The sequence below is a fragment of the Chelonia mydas genome, chromosome 1 (assembly GCF_015237465.2).
Source record: "Chelonia mydas isolate rCheMyd1 chromosome 1, rCheMyd1.pri.v2, whole genome shotgun sequence".
In the NCBI taxonomy this organism is placed as follows: Eukaryota; Metazoa; Chordata; order Testudines; family Cheloniidae; genus Chelonia; species Chelonia mydas.
Window position 1 is genome coordinate 222395809 of NC_057849.1, and position 19484 is coordinate 222415292.

The window sequence follows — 19484 nt, forward strand, 5'->3', positions numbered from 1 at the left end:
AGCATTCAAAAAAATGCTATTGAGACATTCTTTGTTTCATATATCTGTATATTGTGAAATACTGATGCGTAGACAAGCTTGATTGCTTTTGTTCAACCCTCACTTTTTAATAAAGCACTGAAAATTGAGAGGTAGAAACAGTCAACTCCCTGCCAAGTTGAACACACATGTTTTTGTATAGTTACATTTAGACAGAACCAATAGCTCTTGTAGATATTAGAAGTAAATGCAGATGAAGCATACATCTGAAACCACTTTGCCTCTTAATTCTGCCCCTGGTATATTGTACAAATGAGAGATGTACAGTAACTCCTTGCTTAACGTTGTAGTTACGTTCCTGAAAAATGCTACTTTAAGCGAAACAATGTTAAGCGAATCCAATTTCCCATAAGAATTCATTTAAATAGCGGGGGTTAGGTTCCGGGGAAATTTTTTTCTCCAGACAGAAACTGTTTTATATCCGGGATTGGCAACCTTTGGCACGCGTCCCATCAGGGAAAGCTGCTGGTGGGCCGGGCCGGTTTGTTTACCTGCAGCTTCCGCAGGGTTGGCCAATTGCAGCTCCCACTGGCTGTGGTTCACCATTCCAGGCCAATGGGGGCTGCAGGAAGCGCCACGGGCTGAGGGATTTTGTTTCTGAACTCTTTCTGTTATTCCTATATCTTTTTTGAGGTAGGTTTACCAGAACAGAATACAGTATTCCTGGTGAAGGTTTATATTTAGTTATATAATGAATGGCATTATAGTATTTTTTTTTCATTATTTTTTCCACATTCTTTAAACATCCTAACACTTTATTTGCTTTTCTGAGCATGGCTGCACATTGAGCTGAGATGGATGTTGGATTTAGGATTAAATCCAGAGTAACTTCTCCTCTTGTGTGTTCTCGAAGTAGCTGTTCCACAAACTCTAAACCATATGACCAGTTTATATGTGGGTGGTTGAAATCACCCATTTTTATTGCCTCATTAACTTTAAATTCTCTCTCAGATCACCCTCAACACTACAAAACCTAATACCTTTCATTCTCTGAAGTGTGGTAATACAACCCTAGTAGATATATTCCTGTTCTTATGATTTGGGATTTATATCCAAACTTTATGGTCCCCTCCACTCTGATGTGTTGTTTTCATGGAATCTTTAAGTTGTTGTGCTCCCCCTCCATATCTACAATCTAATCTATCCTTGTGTAGTTTGTGCCCACGTAATATATTACTCCTTTGAGGTCATTCCACCATGTTTTAGAAGTGTTGAATGCTTGAAGTTTCTATTCCATTATCGGGAATACTTATTTGCCCATTTAAAACTTTTTATTTGTATATAGATGTTACCCCTCTCTCTCTCTGACATTTTTTAGGTTGTCTCTATGCTCTCAACCCTGTTTATCCTTCATTTCAACTGTAATTTCTGTCTGATCCTTTACTACCAAATGTAGTTTCTTTTGTATTACTGAGATTTCCTAGAGGATGTCATTGTTGATTGTCAGGAAGTTTGTAAATAGAAGCTGTTTTTCCCCTATTTACTTGGGTATCTTTGGCCTGAGTCAATCCCAATGATAACACAATCCATTGTTTCTGAAATCAATTTGTCACCATGAAAGTAATTAGGGTGTTAAAAATGCTAGATTTGAGACACTGCTTAATTGATACATTGGGAGAAGCTGTCTGATGGGAAATGAGTGAGTTTATGCAATAACAGAAGTGGAATAGAATCATAGAATATCAGGGTTGGAAGGGACCTCAGGAGGTCATCTAGTCCGACCCCCTGCTCAAAGCAGGACCGATCCTCAATTAAATCATCCCAGCCAGGGCTTTGTCAAGACTGACCTTAAAAACTTCTAAGGAAGGAGATTCCACCACCTCCCTAGGTAACGCATTCCAGTATTTCACCACCCTCCTAGTGAAAAAGTTTTTCCTAATATCCAACCTAAATCTCCCCCACTGCAACTTGAGACCATTACTCCTTGTTCTGTCATCTGCTACCACTGAGAACAGTCTAGAGCCATCCTCTTTGGAACCCCCATTCAGGGAGTTGAAAGCAGGTATCAAATCCCCCCTCATTCTTCTCTTCCGTAAACTAAACATCCCCATCTCCTCATAAGTCATGTGTTCCAGTCCCCTAATCATTTTTGTTGCCCTCCGCTGGACTCTTCCCAATTTTTCCACATCCTTCTTGTAGTGTGGAGCCCAAAACTGGACACAGTACTCCAGATGAGGCCTCACCAATGTCGAATAGAGGGGAACGATCACGTCCCTCGATCTGCTGGCAATGCCCCTACTTATACATCCCAAAATGCCATTGGCCTTCTTGGCAACAAGGGCACACTGTTGACTCATATCCAGCGTCTCGTCCACTGTAACTCCTAGGTCCTTTTCTGCAGAGCTGCTGCCGAGCCATTCGGTCCCTAGTCTGTAGCGGTGCATGGGATTCTTCCGTCCTAAGTGCAGGACTCTGCACTGGTCCTTGTTGAACCTCTTGAGATTTCTTTTGGCCCAATCCTCTGATTTATCTAGGTCCCTCTGTATCCTATCCCTACCCTCCAGCGTATCTATCTCTCCTCCCAGTTTAATGTAATCTGCAAACTTGCTGAGAGTGCAATCCACACCATCCTCCAGATCATTTATGAAGATATTGAACAAAACCGACCCTTGGGGCACTCCACTTGATACTGGCTGCCAACTAGACATGGATCCATTGATCACTACCCGTTGAGCCCGACAATCTAGCCAGCTTTCTATCCACCTTATAGTCCATTCATCCAGCCCATACTTCTTTAACTTGCTGACAAGAATACTGTGGGAGACCGTGTCAAAAGCTTTGCTAAAGTCAAGGAACAACACGTCCACTGCTTTCCCTTCATCCACAGAACCAGTTATCTCGTCATAGAAGGCAATTAGATTAGTCAGGCATGACTTGTCCTTGGTGAATCCATGCTGACTGTTCCTGATCACTTTCCTCTCCTCTAAGTGCTATGTTTATGATGTCTGCAGTAATAGAAAAGGAAATGCAGAAAAGATATAATTTTAGTAAGTTTTTGGGCAATATCCTTGTTATACACTTACGGTGTTTTATCTGAGAGCAAAAGTGGGTTCTGTAACACCTTACATGGAAAGAACAATTAGATCTTGAGTAGAATTATTACAAATTTGCCTTCTTTACCATCACATTATAAGTATTGTCCATATTAAGTAATGATATTAGTTTTGCATACTGTTGTGTATATACATGTACAGATCCCATGCTAGACCAGCTAATAACTACCTCAAAAATTAAAATGTCTGAACTAGAGGGTCACACTTCATTGCTTGTGTAAGATGGGCACAATGCATACACTAGAGGCTCCTTGGATTCCTGCATTCACCCCTGACGAGCTGTTTGTGTGCCACCTTCCTGGACCACTGTATTTCCTGAAACCCCCATGCTCCCCATGGCAGGGGCTGTGTGTGCTCTCCGTGTCACTGTCTCCCCCATACCAGGGTTCCCCATTCTCGCTTCCATGCTAGGGGCTCTTTGTGTGCCCCCATTTTCCCCCTTACCTCCACCATTCTTATTTATGTTCTTTCTGTGTGGGAGATAAGTAATTCAGGGTGTCGACATTTTAAACCGTGTTGGGAGGAAGGGCAGAGCTGAGATGGGTGTGTTATGCTGGAAGGTGGTAATGGCTGCCATCTGCTGGTTCTTTGATCTATAGACAGTTACAGAGGTGGTTGGAGTTGCTAAGTTTGCTAACCAGATGCCAGGGGCTTTGTGTGTCCTCCGTTTTCCTTTTCCTGTCTCCTGAATTTCACCCAAATCAATATGATTGTGCCTATTGATGCCTAGAACATTCCCTGGCATTTTGGAGTTGATCAGATGTGGCATTCGAAAGTTATTGTGTTCTGAAATGCCATCAAGTTGAGTGACAAGGTGGAAGAGGTAATATCTTCAGAAGTTGATCCATAAAAGACCTTATCTCACCCACCTGGTGTCTCTAATATCCTGGGACCAGCATGGCTACAACTACACTATATCAAGATGAGCATAAGGCCTTGCAAACTTGGCCAAATCTGAATTTAAGAATGGCCATACTAGGTCAGACCAGTGATCCATCCCGCTCAGTTTGCTGCCTATGACAGTGCCAGATTTTCCAGGGGAGTGTGTAGCATATTGATTATTTAGAGTGTGGGTTTTTGGTTTTGTTTTGTTTTTGGGGTGGGAGGGCATTTTTGAGGAGGGACAACTTGGTGTGAAGTGTTGTTGGGGTGTCTTATATTCTTTTGAATTATTTTTAAAGCTTTAAAGGTAAGCTGAACCGAACAACAAGAGTGTTTTCAGTCATGTTCTGAAATGATGCTAAGGTAATCTTCAGAATGACAATAGAAATAATACTGAAAATGCTGAAAGGTCACTTCACTGGGGTCCCCCCATATAACTCTGCCAATACACCATAGTAATGATTTGCCAAACCTTCCTGTTCTAATTGGAACTGACTGGAATTTACTGATGAAATGGCCAAGGTGTTTTGACTAGATTGAGACCACCAGTCAAATGTCAGCTAGTGCTGCCAGAAGTGGAATGTCACTGCATCAGCCCACTTATATCACTTCGTTGTTGTTGGTATTCAGAAGTGAATTACATCTAGAATATTTGGCAAAAATTGAGACACCGAACAAATTGCTCTGGTGCAAAATTCCACTCTGAAGTTTTTTGGTTTCAGATGGAAACAATACTATGAGATATTAAGTTGTATGTATTATTCACATCGTGTTTGGTCATCAGCATCTTAAGATATGGCCACTATTTTTTGTTTTAATTAATTTTATTTTCAACATGCTATATTTTTTTTGAAGTTTTGTATTGATATTGTTTTCTTTGACTGATTTGCAAGACCCTTGCCCAGAGGAAAGATCATTTGCATTTCTTGTGTGTGATTTCCTCCTCCCCGCCTTTCATAGAACTACTCGCTCTTTCAGTAAAGGTAGCGTTTGTGGTTAAGCCACATCTGTTTCCTGTTGTAGCCTGTATTCTCACTGTGGTCTGAAGTATTTAGAATGGCCTCAGAATGTGAAACCCACACCACACTGTGGTTAAAGCAGCACAAACCACTGGAGACACTAGCTCAGATTATAAGGCAGGTTTCTTAACCAGGGATTCAGAGTGCCTGGTTATCAATTTGGCTGAATAATCCAGTTTGGGATCCCTCAGAGGAGTACACATGCAAGGAAGATCAGCTTGTGACCTGATTGTTCTCTGAATTTCACAGTCTGAAGAGTGTATGTTGAAATCCTCTAGAATTTGTTGATTTATGACTGTTTTTTCCTCTCTTCTGTATAGAATGTATGCATCGCCCCAGCATCCCTTCTTGCTTTCCCCCTGCATCACTCTGGTTCTTTTTTGTTTTGTGAATTACACATTGGGATCCTTTTAAAACCTTTTGAAATCCAGCTAAGGTCAGTAGGAACTAAATGTTGCTGTCTGTTTGGTCATGATGGAATTACTGCTACTCTAACTCCAGCTCTTTGTAGACAGATGTGCCCTTTAAGAAACTTCTTCACCACAGTTGGCACTAATTGACAACACTTCTTGCCAGTCTCTGCCGAGTGGTTATGGTTTGAATGGGCATGGAACCTGATTTATGCTCCCACCCTTCCAGGTGAGGATTGGGGCATGTGTGGGCAAGGTTGCACGGCCATAGTGCTGTACCTGGACTGCCAATCCAGCACCTTTTCACCAGTGTTAAGTTCACTTAAATAACCAAGTTTTCTTGTTGCCCACCTAGGACTTGGGAGACCTGGGTTCTATTCCCTGCTCTGCTACAGACTTCCTGAGTGATCTTGGGCAAGTTACTTAGGCTTGATCTACACTACAAAGTTAGGTCTGTGTATTCATGTCTATGTTCAAATCTGTCGCCAGCTGACATAAGCATCCATTTACAGCAGTATAGTAAAACCATCTCCCTGAATGGCGTAGAGCCATGGTTGACCTAATGAGGGCAACATCGTGTGAGTGTAGACACTACATGACCTGACTCGACCCTAACAGTCTTCCTGCAGCTGTCTCACAATGCCCCGTTCCCTGTGACAGTGACCATTCTGGCCACAATTTTAAACTCCACTGTCCTGGGGTCATGGAGCCCGGAAGCCACATCCACCCCTTAAGCTTCCCACATGTTTGTGGAGTGCCTCATCCTGATTACACACCTAGGAGCTCACCCTTGTGTGCAGCTGCCCAACAGATCATGTACGACTAGGTGTGTTTCTGCCTGGAATACACAAGTACTGGATCTCCTTAGCCTGTGGGGAGAAGAGGCTGTGAAAGCACAGCTACGGACCAACCATAGAAACATGGACATCTACGATCATATTGCACAGGGGATGCGGGCAAAGGGGTATGACAGAGAGCAGCAACAGTGCCACGTGAAAGCGAAGGAACTTTGTCAGGAATACCAGGCCTAGGAGCATAACAGCAGATCAGGTACTGAGCCGCGGACCTGCATGCCATATTTGGCAGAGACCCCACCAGCACTCTGCAAACCACTATGGGTACCTTTGAGGAGCCCAAAACAGAAGCCCCTTTCGTGAACAGTGAGGGGGGATTCCGATCATGCCGCAAGCCAGGACCTATTTGAGGCTCCTCCACAGCCTAGCCAGTCTGAGCCGGTAGTTGAATCTTTCCTTGGTGCTGTCAAGGTGGCCAGTGCCCAGCTTCATGAGCCAGGGGAGCAAGGGGTAGGCTGAGTCCTCCAGGATCAGCATGGGCATTTCAGCATCACTGATGGTAATCTGCCGGTTGGGAAAGAATGTTTCTGCTTGCAGCTTTCTGAGCTTTCTAAGTCCTGTGTTCTTCAAAATGTGAGATATCAATGAAGCATTCTCTGTGATCCATCATTGCTTGCATAACGATAGAAAAGTAGCCTTTCTGTTGAAGTACTCAGTAGCAAGGTGGGCTAGTGCCAAAATAGGGATGAGCATGCTGTCTGTCTCCCCACCACAGTTTGGGAACTCATTGCTGCAGATCCATCCGCTAGGTCCTGCATGGTGCTGAGAATCTCAGTTCTGTGCATCAGGAGATGATTAATGGTCCTACATGCTTGCTAAATGGAAGGATAAACAAAAATAGGTCTGCAGCTAGGGTTGATTTCAAAACGGCAAACGTTATAAAATTAAGGGAATTAGTTAGGGAAGTGGACTGTACTGAAGAACTTCAGTATCTGAATGTAGAGGAGGCTTGGAATTATTGGAAGTCAAAGATGCAGAAACTATCAGAGGCCTGCATCCTGAGCAAAGGGAAAAAATTCATGAGGAAAGATTACAGACTAAACTGGATGAGCAAGCATTCAAATAGGTTATTAAGAGAAAGCAGAAAACCTACAAGGAATGGAAGAAGGGATGGATCAGCAAGAAAAGCTACCTGTTGGAACTCAGAAAATATAGGGGGGAAAGTGAGAAAACTGCCAAAAGCCAAGCAAAGTTGGACCTTCCAATGGAAATTAAAACAGTAGTAAAAAGTTCTTTAGCCGTATAAATAAAAAGAAAACAAGGAAAGCGGTGGGACTGCTAAACACAGAGGAGGGAGTGGAGATTAAAGATAATCTACGCATGGGCCAATACTTAAACGAATACTTTGCCTCATTTTTTAATAAGGATAATGAGGAGTTTGGGGGGCAGTGGCCGGCTGGTTAATGGGAACAAGGATGTGGAAGTAGAAATGACCATATCTGAGGCAGAAGCCAAACTCAAGTAGTTTAATGGGACAGAATCTGGGGGCTCAGATAATCTCCATCCAAGAGTATCAAAGGAACTGACACATTAAATTGCAAGCCCAATAACAAGGATTTTCAAGGACTCTGTAAACTTAGGGGTCATACCCTATGACTGGAGAATTGCAAATATGTTACCTATATTTTATGAAAGGTGGGAAAAAGTGATCTGGGAAATGACAGGCCTCTTAGTTTGACCTCAGTTGTATGCAAGAACTGAGAACAAATTTTGAAAGAGTGGTTAAGGACATAGAGGTAAACAGTAACTGGGATAAAATACAACATGGTTTTACAAAACGTAGATCATGCCACAGTAACCTGATCTCTTTCTTTGAGAAGATAACCAATTTTCAAGATAAAGGACATGCTGTAGATCTAATCTATGGATTTCACACATTGTCAATTATTAGTTAAATTGGAGAAGATGGGGATTAATATGAGAACTGAAAGGTGGGTAAGGAACTGGTTAAAGAAAAGACAACAACGGATCATACTGAAAGGTGAATTGCTAGGATGGAGGGAGGTTACTAGTAGAGTTCCTCAAGGATCAGTCTTGGGACCAGTGTTTAACATTTTCATGAATGATCTTGGCAGAAAAAGTAGGAGTTTGGTAATAAAATTTATGGATGGCACAAAGATGGGAAGCAGTGCCAATATGGAAGAGGACTGGAATATCATACAAGAAGATTTGGACAACCTTGAAAACTGGAGTAAGAGAAGTGGGATGAAATTTAATAGTACAAAGTGAAAGGTCATGCAACAAGAATTTTTGCTATAAACTGGGGTCTGATCAGTTGGATGCAACAGAGGAGGAGAAAGACCTGGGTTTGAATAGTTCTTAATAAACTTTAATAGATTTAGTAATTTTAATAGTTTTTAGTATCTTTTAGCTTTAGATTAAGCTATGGGGGAACCCCTCATACTCTGTTTGGGTATCAGACTATTCCCAGAACTCTGGGCTTCATACTCTGCGCTTGCTGTCCAGAGTCCTTCTCAGTCACTGATGACTACCAGTGCTGTCTCTGCTGCTTGGGAGAAGTTCATATCATGGCTTGGTGCAGTGTTTGCTCGTCCTTCCCCAGCCATACCCAAGAAGGGTGGGCGTTTAATCTCCGCAAGTATCTCATGGAGAAGGCAATGAGACCCTGATTGGAAACCCCCCCTCAACCCCATACATTGGCCTGAGTCATCAAGTAGCATGCCTTCTGCTGCAAAGTCCAACCCCGGTGCCAGGGAATCCAGCCCCACACACCCCGTGGCAGGGCCTACTTGGGAAGTTAGGAAGCACTCCTCATAAGCAAGGGAATAAGTCTTACTTTAAGTCCACTTCAAAGAAATCGGATGTGCCTGTAAGCAAATCCACCAGTTCAGCCCATGAGGACTTAGGATGTCCTAAGTCCCACAGGCAAGACAAGAAGCCAGAAACATTGGGCTCCAATGGTACTGCTGTCCCTTTCACATCAATATTTATCCCACCCACAGACTATATCTCAGATTTATGGGCTCCAGTCATTTCCAGTACAGAGTCCTAGGCTTTGGGATAGCTACCGCCCCTAAAGTCTTTACCAAGATATTTTCAGTGGTAGCAGCTCATGTCAGACATTGTTTTCCCATACTTTAATGACTGGCTCTTCACCACCAAATCATGCCAAGAAGTCTATATGTCAGCCTCTATAATGCTCTGCCTCCTTTCCTCACTGGGAGTCAGAGTAGACATTGAAAAATCTGTTCTTACCCCCTGCAATCTTTGGATTTCATTGAGGCAACCCTGAACTCTGTCACTGGAAGGGTGTACTTGCCCACAGACAAGTTCCAGACCATGAATGATGATATAGCTCACATCTTGAGCAACCCTCAGGTCACAGTCAAAACCTGTCTGTCCCTACTTGGCCACAGGGCCTTGTGCACATACGATACTCCATTCGCAAGTCTCCATCTTTGTTGCCTTCAAACGTGGCTACAGTTGGTTTATTCTCCAAGCGATCATTCCACAAAACTCACACTGGCAGTTCCCACCAAGGACAAATCTTCATATGTATGTGTGGGGGTCCCCTTTCTCTCCTCTTCACTGAACAAGGTTATAATTATAGATGCGTCCCTACTAGGTTGGGGACCCCATGTGGGCAACCACACGGTGCAAGGAACATGGACAACTCTAGAGTCCAGAATGCACATCAGTGCCCTGGAATTAAGGGTGAGAAGGCAGGCATGTGAATCTTTTCTTCCATTCATCCACTGTCACCATATCCTGATAATGTCAGACCAACACCGTGACGGTTTTCTACATCAACAAGCAAGACAGAGCAAGATCTGCCTCTCGGTGTGCAGAAGCAGTCACTCTCTGGAACCGGTGCATCAGCAGTCAGATCACCCTATTTACAGCCTAGCTTCAAGGGACGCAGAATGTACTCTGGCTCCATCAGCAGGCACTTTGCTATCGACTGCAAGTGGGGAAAATCACGACACAGTGCTGCATGGCATTTTCACGTGATGTTTGCTTCCCAGGCCAACAACATGTGCACCACCTATTGCTCCAGAGGAGCCCTAGGTTACTGCTCCCAGGGTGATGCTCTCCTTCTTTCCTGATCAGAGCTGTTCAACTATGCCTTGTCTCCACTGCCGCTCCTGCAGTGAATGCTATGCAAGATCTGGCGGTACAGGGCAACAGTCATCCTGATCACCCCTTTTTGGCCTAGACAGTTCTGGTTCCCCAACCTCCTGTGCATGTTGTCTCGTCTGCCAATTTCACTGCCAATGTTTCCCGAGCTCCTGACCCAATACAGCAGCAGGATCTAACACCCTAAACCATGACCACTCCACCTCAGGACCACAGTTGCCAACTTCCATGCAGTAAATAAACACCCTGACTTTCACAATAAGCCAAAAATCAAGCTAATCCCATTTCAAAACCAGGCCAAAACAAGCCAATCCCTAAGAACCCCAACACTCTGTGACTAGATCCCCCTGGCGTGAAATCTGGGACTGTGGTGAGCCCGCTGTGCACCCCGACTCTCTTCTCACCTTTCCCCTGCTTGCCGGGAGCCGATTTAAAAAAAAAAAAGGGAAGGAAGCAGCAACAACCAACACACTACAAGCCCAACAAGCTACAAGCCAAAAACTAGCGAACAAGCAACTCTCAAGCCAATAACAAGCCCAGTTTCTGCGTTTTTTTTCTCCACGGGTTTGGCATGTCTGCTCAGGATGTGGTATTTGGATGGGCACCATCCCTAGACTGTACATGCTTCTCAGCCCTGTGAGAGATCCTCTCTGATAGCAGAAAGGACTTGACTAGGAAATGTGACCTAGCTAAATGGAAACATTTCTCGTCCTGGACACAACAAAGAGGTGTTCTACCAGAAGCTACTGATATTCCACTCATCCTACACTATATTCTAACTTTGAAGACATCGGGTCTCTCCCTCAGTACCGTGAGAGTCTACTTGGCAGCAGTCAGTGCATTCCATCAACCTACTGAGGGCTACTCTATTTTCACACAACCACAAACCAGTCGGTTCCGACTTCTGGAAAAGCCTGATAAGAACTTTCCCACCTCCTCAAAAGATTGCACCCCAGTTGGACTCGAAACTTGTTCTTTTGGTACTGACAAGTGCTCCCTTTGAGCCCTTCGCTACTTGCTCCATCTCCCTCCTCTTCATGAAGGTCACCTTTTTTGTAATCCCATCGGTGAGGAGAGTTGGCGAAGGCAGACCCTCCATAAACCATGTTTCATAAAGATAAAGTTTCTTTAAACTTACATCCCAAATTTATCCCTAAAGTGGTTATGGAATTTCACCTTAACCAATCCATTCACTTACCTGTATTCTTCCCAAAACCACATACATTTCTAGAATAACAGACTCCACTCGGTCAACGTTTGACAAGCCTTGGCCTTTTATCAACAGAGAACAAAACCAATCAGGAAGTCCCCGAGATTGTTTGTCACTGTAGTGGAGAGAGTCAGAGGGCATGCCATCTCCACCTAGAGAATTTCCAAATGGGTCTCTGGCTGCATTCTACTCTATCAGCTCTCAAGCCTCCCTCCCCCTACAGGGGTACGAGTTCACTACACTAGAGCTCAAGCAACAACCATAGTGTCTCTTCAGGACGTACCCCTCCTAGATACCTGTAAACTGGCCACGTGGAGCGCTGTCCACACAATTACCAGGCATTATGCCCTGGTACAGGATTCAGCTGCTGATGCCTCCTTTTGGATTGCAGTTTTCCATTCAACCCTACCAGCCTCAGCCTAACATCTTCCCCCTGCTTAGATACTACTTGTCAATCACACGCAGTGGAATGCAATAGGGACCATCACTCCAGGAACCAGAGGAGGTTACTTACCTGTACCTGTAGGTTCTTTGAGAAGTGTGGTCCCTCTCTATATTCCAATACCCACCCTCCCTTATTCACAGTAGAAAGGGACCTGAAGAGGTGGTTGGTCTGTCTCACCCTTTATTGCCTCCGTCGGAAGCACCAAGCAAGACAGGGCACATGTGCAGACCAATCGACACTACTTTCAAATTTTCTGACTCCCAGCGCGTGGTGCGCACGCGTAACCCACAGTGGAATACAGATATGGGCCCCACATCACAAAGAACCTCCAGCTGCAGGTAAGTAATCTTAAACACTCCAAAGCAGAAATTCACAAAGGGCTAGGTGATGGTTTCCTTTCTCTTCTCCTCCCTGCCCCCTCCCCACCTTCCTTTCATGACAAGTATGGTAGATTGCTCTGTTTTAGTAGCATAGCTTGCCATTTAAAGCTTATGTGAGCTTCCATTTAGTTCACAGTGCACACTTTTTAAGTAATCTTTTACCAGCAGTTCCCAGGACACTGTCTCTAATACCACAGTTGTATTCTGTTGTAAGTACAGGGTGAAAGTGTGGTAGCTTAGCTAATGCAGTGTGGTGGCTACTTTTGGTAACTAGTGACATTTTAATGATGACTACTGTTTATTTTATTTGGTCACTTCCACTTACAGGATCTGTTTGTCTAGGCATGCCCCATAGCTGGCTGTTCTGCTTAGCAAGCACTAATTATTGTGAATTAATTAGTTACAGACAAGTGGCTTATCTTAATGGCTTCGGGAGGAAAAAAGTGAAGTCAGCACAGAGAATTAGAACAACTGTGAAAGTCAGCAAGATGCTGATAAGATAAAATGTGGATGGTGAGTTTCACTTAAAGGGTGGAGATGTTTTCTTTACCAGTGAAGATTTTTGTAAAAGGGGGCTCTGCACGCTGATTAGAGAGACTAGTGGCTTGAAGGTTGGAGAGACTGTTGGCTTGAGCAAAAGGTGTTAGTCACAGTTTGCCTTACAGACGTTTTTTAGAGCAGTTTCATGGTTCTTCAGTTAAGCATCTTTGTTCAGGCACCTCATTTGTCAAAAAAGAATGTCGGGGAACCATGCAGCTAGAAAAAATGGGGGAAGTCAGCAGATGTTGAAAGTTTCTGAAGTAGAATAACAGCACAGTTTTCGAAAGGAAGTCTAAAAATTAAACAATCTGTAATGAGAAGAGCAGCATTTGGATTTGGTCATTGGTGTAAAAAGCTTAAGGTGTAGACCTAGGTTGGTAAATGTACCTTAATACAAAATTAGGTTTGGAAAAGTGTGCTTATTGTACTTTCAAAAGAATCTTAATACATGTAGCAATATAAATTTCACAAAGTAAAATATAATGTCCACCTTATTTTTGTGGACTCTGTGTGTGGGTGTAAATATACAGTGTACAATAATGGGCTAAAACTTTTTGATGTGACCATTTCATGGAGTAATTTGAATTTATTTCTAAGACAAATTTAAAGCCCATTCCTCCAAGCCAGCAAACATACAAAGCTTCTATTTTCAGAAGGATTTCTGTCCAAGGAGGGAAGGTTCACAGGACTGGGTTCTCAATGTGGGATGGGGAAAATTGAGCAATACCAGAAAGTTTTGCGACATAATCACTTCTGATCAAAAAGATGTGTTTGGAGACTATGGTGGTGGTCCAAAGTGGTGGCTGGAAAAAATTTTTTAATATGGAAGATATTAGAAATTACCTTTTTTTAAAAAAAAAAACAGCCCGCTCTGCATTATGCCGAGAAAGATTTGGGTTTTTTTTTGTTGTTGTTGTTCATTTCCCCCTTCACCCTGGCCGCCGCTGCCCTGAGGATTGCAAGTGGGAGTGGAAGGGGGGGATGGTGCTCTAGAGAGGCAGGCTGCTCATCCTGTAGTGCTAGGAAGTTTTTCTAACCACAAAACAGTGGCCCCCCTGGTTAATGCATTGGTGTTGACTGACGCTGAAGGTTGTCTTTGCACAGATCTTTGGGGTGGGTCATGGAGAGAAGAGGAAGCCCCCAGGGCTCTTCCAGGGATGCGCAGGACCCATTTAAAACAATACGTGAATGTGATTCAGAAGTTTCTGCTGTCCCCAATCTAGTGTTCCAAAATAAGGCGGTTTTGTCAGAAGATCTTGGGTAACACTGTAGGTTCTAGAAGGGGGAGAAAAGTTGATGCTTTTTGAGCTGTTGCAGGGATGAGAATGCTATCTGGATACTTCATAAAGTTTTCCGAAAGATGGATGAGTTTTACAAGTTATGCAATATTTTGGCATGGAAGTAAAAGGAAAAGTCTTTCCTGAAATGTTCATTTGTTGAAAACAAATGGAAAAATATTTAAAGTAAATGCAGTATATTTCAGTAATGATTTCTCTTTGCACAAAATTCAGTAATCATATCAAATCATGTTGTAACATGATTGTTACGTTGGCATAGAAATACGTCTTTTAAAATATTAGTTTCCTTCCACCTCCATCACTTAGTATTTACTAATAATATTTAGCACTTACCCAGTGCTTTAACATGGTCAAATGCTGTACAAAGGTTAGTTAATCCTCCCAGTGCCCCTTTGAGGAAGGTAAGAATTACACAGTTTTAGCAACGGGGAAACTGAGGTAGAGAATTGAAGTGTCTTGACCAAAGTCACCAAGTGATTTACATTATTTCTATTGTTCAGAAGATGTTGATCTTAGTTGTAAAGAACACAAAAATGGTTTGTTATTTAAAATGATGGATACAGTTAGTTCTCCCTAACCCTCTAGTTTGCAGAATCTGCTATGTGGAATATTATCATTCGTCCTGAGCTGGACTAAGCTGTCATAGAAGGGACTGCTAACTAGCCTATATGCTGAGCCAGGACTTCCTGACATTCTAAACTTGTATTCATCCTCCAGATCACACTGCCCCTCCCATTTAAAATGAAAAGCAATAAAGATAACATAGAAAGGAGATCGGAGGTATAGGACTGGAGGTGTGACTGATATGCCTAATTTGGGATCACAAAATAAATAGCAACTGATGTGGTGATTTTAAAAATGTCTCCGGAGGCAATCCTGGCAGTTGGAGGCTGGTAAGCCTAACTTGAGTATTGGGCAAATTGGTAAAAAACAAACAAACAAACAAAAAAAAACCCCAAATAAACCTATAATAACAGAATGATTAGGCACATATGTAAACACAGTATGTTGAGAAAGAGTCAGCGCAGCTTTTGTAAAGGGAAGTCGTGCCTCACCAATCTATTGGAATTATTTGAGGGTATCTATAAGCATGTGGATAAGGATGATCCAGACAATATAGTATACTTGGACTTTCAGAAAGCATTTGACAAGGTCCTCATGAAATGCTCTTAAGATCTTGGGAGACAGACCAGTCCTCGCTTACAGACAGCCCCCCAACCTGAAGCAAATACTCTCCAGCAACCACATACCAGAAAAAAACCCACTAACCCAGGAACCTATCCTTGCAACAAAGCCCGATGCCAACTCTGTCCACATATTTATTCAAGTGACACTATCATAGGACCGAATCACATTAGCCATGCCATCAGGGGCTAGTTCACCTGCACATCTACCAATGTGATATATGCCATCATGTGCCAGCAATGCCCCTCTGCCATGTATATTGGCCAAACCGGACAGTCTCTACGCAAAAGAATAAATGGACACAAATCAGACGTCAAGAATTATAACATTCAAAAACACTTCAACCTCTCTGGCCACTCAGTAAAACACTTAAGGGTGGCAATTCTGCAGCAGAAAAGCTTCAAAAACAGACTCCAACGAGAAACTGCTGAGCTTGAATTAATATGCAAACAAGATACCATTAACCTGGGTTTGAATAGAGACTGGGAATGGCTGGGTCATTACACATGTTGAATCTATTTCCACATGTTAGGTATCCTCACACCTTCTTGTCAACTGTCTAAATGGGCCATCTTGCTTATCACTACAAAAGTTTTTTTTTTCTGCTGTGATAATAGCTCATCTTAATTAATTAGCCTCTTACTGTTTGTATGGCAACTTCTACCTTCTCTGTATGTGTACATATATCTTCTTACTATATGTTCCATTCAATGCATCCAATGAAGTGGGCTGTAGCCCACGAAAGCTTACGCTCTAATAAATTTGTTAGTCTCTAAGATGCCAAAAGTACTCCTGTTTTTTTAAGTAAACTAAGTAGTCATGGGATAAGAGAGAGAGTCTTCTCATGGATCATAAAGTGGTTTAAAATGTAGGAAGCAAAGGATTTGAATAAATGGTCAGGTTTCACAACAGTGAGAGGTAAACGTCAGGGTCCCTCAAGGATCTGTACTGGGACCTGTGCTGTTCAACACATTCATTAGTGATCTGGAAAAGGGAGTGAAAACTGAGGAGGCAGAGTTTGCAAATGATACAAAAATATTCAAGATCGTTAAATCCAAACAAAACTGAGTGACTGGGCAAAAAAAAAAAGAGAAAATTCAACATAGGTAAATGCAAAGTACAGTAATGCACATCTGGAAGAATAACCCGAACTACACATATATGATGATGGGTTCTAAAATAGCTGTTACCACTCAAGAAAAATCTTGGAGTCACCATGGATAGATCTCTGAAAACTTCAGGTCAATATGCAGCAGCAATCAAAAAGTTTAATTGAAAAGGGATAGAAAATAAGATGGAAAATATCATGCCACTATATAAATACCGATATCTTGAATACTGTGTCCAGTTCTGGTTGCCACATCTCAAAAAGGCATAGTGGAACTGGAAAAAGGGTTCAGAGAAGGTGGCAAAGATAATCCAGGTATGGACTGACTTCATTACAAGGAGGAACTAAAAAGATTAGGGCTGTTCAGTGAGAAGAGACATGACTAAAGGGGGATATGCTAGAGTAGTGGTCACCAAACTGTAGGGTGCGCCCCCTAGGGCAGCATGGAGGAATGTCCGGGGAGCGTGGCGGAGCCCCGGCCAACCCCCATGCGAGGGTGAGGAGGGAGCATCACGTGGCCCTGCCCCAGCTGTGGCCCTGCGCCTGGCTGAGGCTCTGCTCCTGGCCCCCTGCTTAGCCATGACTCTGCTCCTGGCCCAGGGGGGCGTGGACACATTCCTTTACTGGTAAGGAGGGGGAAGGGGGTGAGAGGAAAAGTTTGGGCATCACTGTGATAGAGGTTTGTGAAGTCATGAATGGTGTTGAAAAAGTAAATAGGGAAGTGTTATTTACTCTTTCAACACAATACAAAAATCAGGGGTGATCTGATTAAATTAACAGGCAGTAGACTTAATACAAACAAGAGGAAGTACTTTTTCACATAACACACAATTAACCTGTGGAACTCATTGCACGGGGATGTTGTGAAGGCCAAAAGTATAACTGGGTTTCAGAAAGTACTAGATAAGTTAATGGAGGATAGCCAAGATGGTCAGGGATGTAACCCTGTTTTTGGGGCAACCCTAAATCTCTGACAGCCGGAAGTTGGGAGGGGGGAAGATGGCGTGGATCACTCCAACTGTCCAGTTCTGTTTATTCCCCATGAAGTTCTAGTACTGGCTACAGTTGGAGACGGATGTACCGTTGGTCTGAACCAGCATAGCAGTTCTTGCATGTTCTTACTATAGGATTTGCTGAGTCATAACCTCACTTTAGGATCTGTTTATCAGGATTTTGCTTATCAGGATATAGCCTTAGATGTACAGGTCCTGCATGGGTTTGTGGATGGAGGATTTGCCAAAAGCCTTTCTGATAGTTTAGTTGTTGGGTTTTTTTATTTTGTGTTGAAAGTTAGTTATTAATTGTGGGCTGTCTGGAGAAATTATTGTGCATATTGGCAGGGTTTCTCTCATTCAAATGTTTCTGTATCTGCACAGGTCATGAATGCAGATGGCAGTAGCAGGAGAGTTCTGGTGGAGGACAAGCTGCCTCACATCTTTGGATTCACTTTGCTGGGAGATTACATCTATTGGACCGATTGGCAAAGGCGTAGCATTGAGCGAGTGCATAAGCGTACAGCAGAAAGAGAAATCATCATAGACCAACTGCCTGACCTAATGGGCCTGAAAGCTACTAATGTCCATCAGATCATTGGTGAGTGACTGAAAATCAGATCTGGACAAAAAGTGTGAAAAGCAGCTTCAGAAGCAGCTGAATGGGGTAACTGGTTTCTTTCGCACTGTAACGACACTACCCCACAGTGTAAACAAGAACAGAGAGAAAATCTGTGGTTGTATTTAACTCGGCTAGTGAGAGTAGGGAACGGTGTCGTCAATGACCTTCTGCAGGCTTTGAGGGCTCGATAGCCTGGTCGTCGTCATAGGGCTCGTGTGCTCTTCAAATGCTACAGCTGCGCTGCTGTACTGCTTCCATGTAGACACTGCCTACTCCGACAGAAGGGGTTCTCCCATTGGCATGGGTAATCCACCTCCCCAAGGGGTGGTAGAAGAATTTTTCCGTCGACCTAGTGCTGTCTGCGCTCGGACTTAGGTGCGCTTAACTACGCCACTTAGGGGGGTGGATTTTTCACACCCCTGAGTGACATGGTTAGGCTGACTTAATTTTCTAGTGTAGACTGGGCCTTATTAGAACATGTACAGAATTCAGTTTAGTTACGTGTTGATTTGTATTTCTTTAGGACCAACGGTTGGTTAATAAAGCTAAGACTGTTCTATATGCCTTCATCTCACAACCTGTCTACGAACTGTGCTCTCTGTGTCTGCACGAAAGCTAGGAGTGACACAGGTTTTGCATGTGCACTGATTGGTCTAAATGGGCACTAAGTTACATGTGTCAAATGCAGGCCTCCTCCCAGCTGTTTGGCCTGTGTGAAATGAGTGTTTGGTGATGTCGGTGCCGCTCTTAATAGACAGACTTCCATAACATACACAAAAAACTATCACAATAATCTTCTTTATTAGTGGTCTGAATGGGTGTGAAGTCTGCAACTGTTTCCCTTCTTAAGGTAATTGCTATAGGACAAGGCTGAGGTAGATTGTGGTGCAATGTACTGTGGAGAAAGTTAGCACTTCTGTCTGAGGATAATTGTCTTGAAAAGGAGGACAATGTCAAATAATTCTTTTTGCTTCTACTGAATGTGCAGGTGCAAACCCTTGTGCAGAGGACAATGGTGGTTGCAGCCACCTCTGTCTGTATAGACCTCAGGGCCCTCGCTGCGCCTGTCCCATAGGCTTAGAGCTCATCAGTGATATGAGGACTTGCATTGTCCCAGAAGCTTTCCTGCTCTTTTCTCGGAGAGCAGATATCAGGCGAATCTCTTTGGAAACCAACAACAACAATGTTGCCATCCCACTTACGGGAGTCAAAGAAGCTTCTGCTCTGGATTTTGACGTGACAGACAATCGGATTTACTGGACAGATATCTCACTGAAGGTAAAGGAGGGAGTTGTCTCTGTCTAGTGTTCAGTCCTGCATGGGCAGCAGGTATCAAAGGCCGGGGGAGG

General features: G+C 43.3%; 1 protein-coding gene across 3 annotated transcripts in view; it reads left to right on the forward strand.

The window, feature by feature from the left end:
- Positions 1-19484, forward strand: part of LRP6 (LDL receptor related protein 6) — a 196133-nt gene that overhangs the window by 126359 nt on the left and 50290 nt on the right. For all 3 annotated transcript variants that reach the window (XM_037914179.2, XM_037914184.2, XM_043533900.1), the window contains 2 exons: positions 17898-18114; positions 19124-19413. In XM_037914179.2, the coding sequence (XP_037770107.1) occupies positions 17898-18114; positions 19124-19413 (507 nt within the window). The remainder of the gene's footprint in view (positions 1-17897; positions 18115-19123; positions 19414-19484) is intronic.